General features: G+C 34.0%; 1 protein-coding gene across 2 annotated transcripts in view; it reads left to right on the top strand.

The window, feature by feature from the left end:
• The window catches only part of LOC122262083 (protein gooseberry), a 63022-nt gene that overhangs the window by 58998 nt on the left and 1524 nt on the right, over nt 1-2500 (top strand). For both annotated transcript variants that reach the window (XM_043030013.2, XM_043030012.2), the window contains exons 6-9: nt 1-129; nt 1504-1676; nt 1857-2118; nt 2284-2500. The exon at nt 1-129 is cut by the window's left edge and continues 37 nt beyond it; the exon at nt 2284-2500 is cut by the window's right edge and continues 702 nt beyond it. In XM_043030013.2, the coding sequence (XP_042885947.1) occupies nt 1-129; nt 1504-1676; nt 1857-2102 (548 nt within the window). In that variant the 3' untranslated portion in view covers nt 2103-2118; nt 2284-2500. The remainder of the gene's footprint in view (nt 130-1503; nt 1677-1856; nt 2119-2283) is intronic.

Genomic DNA, 2500 nt, shown 5'->3' with positions numbered 1-2500 from the left:
AGATGGCGTCCGGAAGTATCACGAATTTCAACGCGATGGGCCTCCCGATGTCGTACCCGTCGGCGCCGTCCTCGTACATGTTCCAGGGCTTCTCCGACCACGGCTCGAGCTTCTCCTCCCAGTCGCAAGGTCGGTGCTCATGGTCATGGGAGTGATAGCGGTAATCAATAAGGATAATGATAATAATGATAATGATAATAGTAATGATAATCATAACAATTCATATAACATATTCGTGATTATGATTGGTAGGAATTAATAGGAAAGATGATAATGAGGATATCATTATCTACAAGATCGTTGTCATTATCTCTGTCACTATTCTGTTATACTTATCTTCTTATCAAATTATAATTGACATAATGCTTATGTTTTTCATTATCATTACCTCACATATTTATCCTTTTACTAATATCTTAATTACTAATACTACTTTACTATTAACATTATCATTATCATTATCACTATTGTCATTGTTAGTAGTTTTTTTTTATTCATTGTTGTTATCATTTGGTTATTATTGTATTGTTATTAGTACAATCAACACAAAAAAATAATAATATTATCGTTTTTATTATCATTATTATTATTACTACAACTACATGTTATTGTTGCTATTACCAATATATCATTATTTTAACATTATTGTTATTGTTATTATCATTACTAATATTCTTATACTATTATCATTATTATCATTATATTGTCATTATTTTTTATCCTAGTCATATTATTATTGCTATTGTTATCATTTTTATTACTATTATCATCATGAGTATTATCGTTATCATTATCGTTATTATTATCATTATCATTATCATTATTATTATCATTATTATTATTATTATTATTATTATTATTATTATTATTATTATCATCATCATTATTATTATTATTATTACTGTTATTATTATTATTATTATTATCATTATTATTATTATTATTGTTGTTATTGTTATTATTATTATTATTATTATTATTATTATCATCATCATTATTATTATTATTATTATTATCATTATTATCATTATTATTATCTGTTGTTATCATTATCATCATTATTACTATTATTGGCAGTAGTAATAGTCGTTGTAGCTATACTATTGGCATTACTGATATCATTATTACTATTATTGGCAGTAGTAATAGTCGTTGTAGCTATACTATTGGCATTACTGATATCATTAATATTATTATTTGAACATCAACTAAATCGACAACAAAAAGAAAATTGATAATAATGATGATAATGATTAGAATAAGATTATAATAATGATTATATTAACAACAAAAATAATTTTGTCAATAATAAAGATAATGATTTTGTCAATAATAAAGATAGTGATTTTGTTAATAATAAAGATAATGATTTTGTCAATAATAAAGATAATGATTTTGTCAATAATAAAGATAAAGATTATGAGGAATAATAAAGGTGATAATAATAATCCCCATTGCCGTTGTTGATATTGTTATTAAACGTTGGATTCTTGCTGGCTGCAGACGCCAGCGGGCTGTACCAGGGGGGCTCGGGGGGGCTGCACCAGGGGGCCTTGGCGACGGAGGCGCGGGCGGCCAACATGAGCGCCGCCGCCGCCGCAGCCGCTGCCTCCTCCTACCCGTCCATGAGTGCTGCACTTTCCTCCTGCTCTAATTCTGCGTTTATATCGTCTCAAGTAAGTTCCTTTTCACTTGATTTGTTACTACTTTAAGGAAGTTTGATTTCTTAAGTACAGTTCGTTTCCTCTGCTTTGTTCTCGGGAACGTCCTTGCCCCTGGCTCTCTTTGTTAATACGCTCACAGGCGTACGCATGCTTTTGAAAGCGATCTGAAAGCGTTGCTTCTCGCCTCCTCAGACGTCCGGCGGAATGTGTGGCACCCAGGGCACTGGAGGGGCATCCTCCGGGGTCAGCTCAACTCTCGCTTCCGGTAACCCCGCCTCGTGGGCCTCCAATCAGCTCCGCGGTGCCATGGGTGGGCACGGTGGCTCCCCGCCCACGGCCGCGGCCACTCTCACGCCCTCGTCCTTTACCCACGGCTTGGCCCACCACGCCCGCACGCCCGCACAACACTTTCCCACGCCAGTCTATTCATGGTACTGATTCTGCCCTGGTGTAGGTGAGTCTTATCAAATAGGATGAACGCACTTGTATGAAATCAGATAAGAAATTAAATAAAGAATAGATTGTTAATCACATAAAGATAATCGTCATGATGTCATGCAATAATTCAGATTAATAAGTAAATGTAGATTAACATTATGTATCTTTTTTTTCATTCCAGGTTGGATTGGTGAGGGTTAGCAATGGAACCATCCGAAACGGAAAGTAATACTTACAAAGATATTCTAAGTGGCTGTCATTGTCATGATATGAAATATCTGGACTTTCCTATGCATTCAAATTCTCAAACATTGCTTGAGTCTTTAAAACTAGATGAAGCATCGAGGAAGGTATCTTCAAAAAAATATATATATAACATAGAAACAGTACATACTGCT

The sequence above is a fragment of the Penaeus japonicus genome, unplaced genomic scaffold (genome assembly GCF_977035675.1).
Source record: "Penaeus japonicus unplaced genomic scaffold, GWHDUDI00000001_assembly GWHDUDI00000021, whole genome shotgun sequence".
In the NCBI taxonomy this organism is placed as follows: domain Eukaryota; kingdom Metazoa; phylum Arthropoda; class Malacostraca; order Decapoda; family Penaeidae; genus Penaeus; species Penaeus japonicus.
Note: the sequence above shows the minus strand (reverse complement) of the source record. Positions and strands in the feature narration are given on the sequence as shown.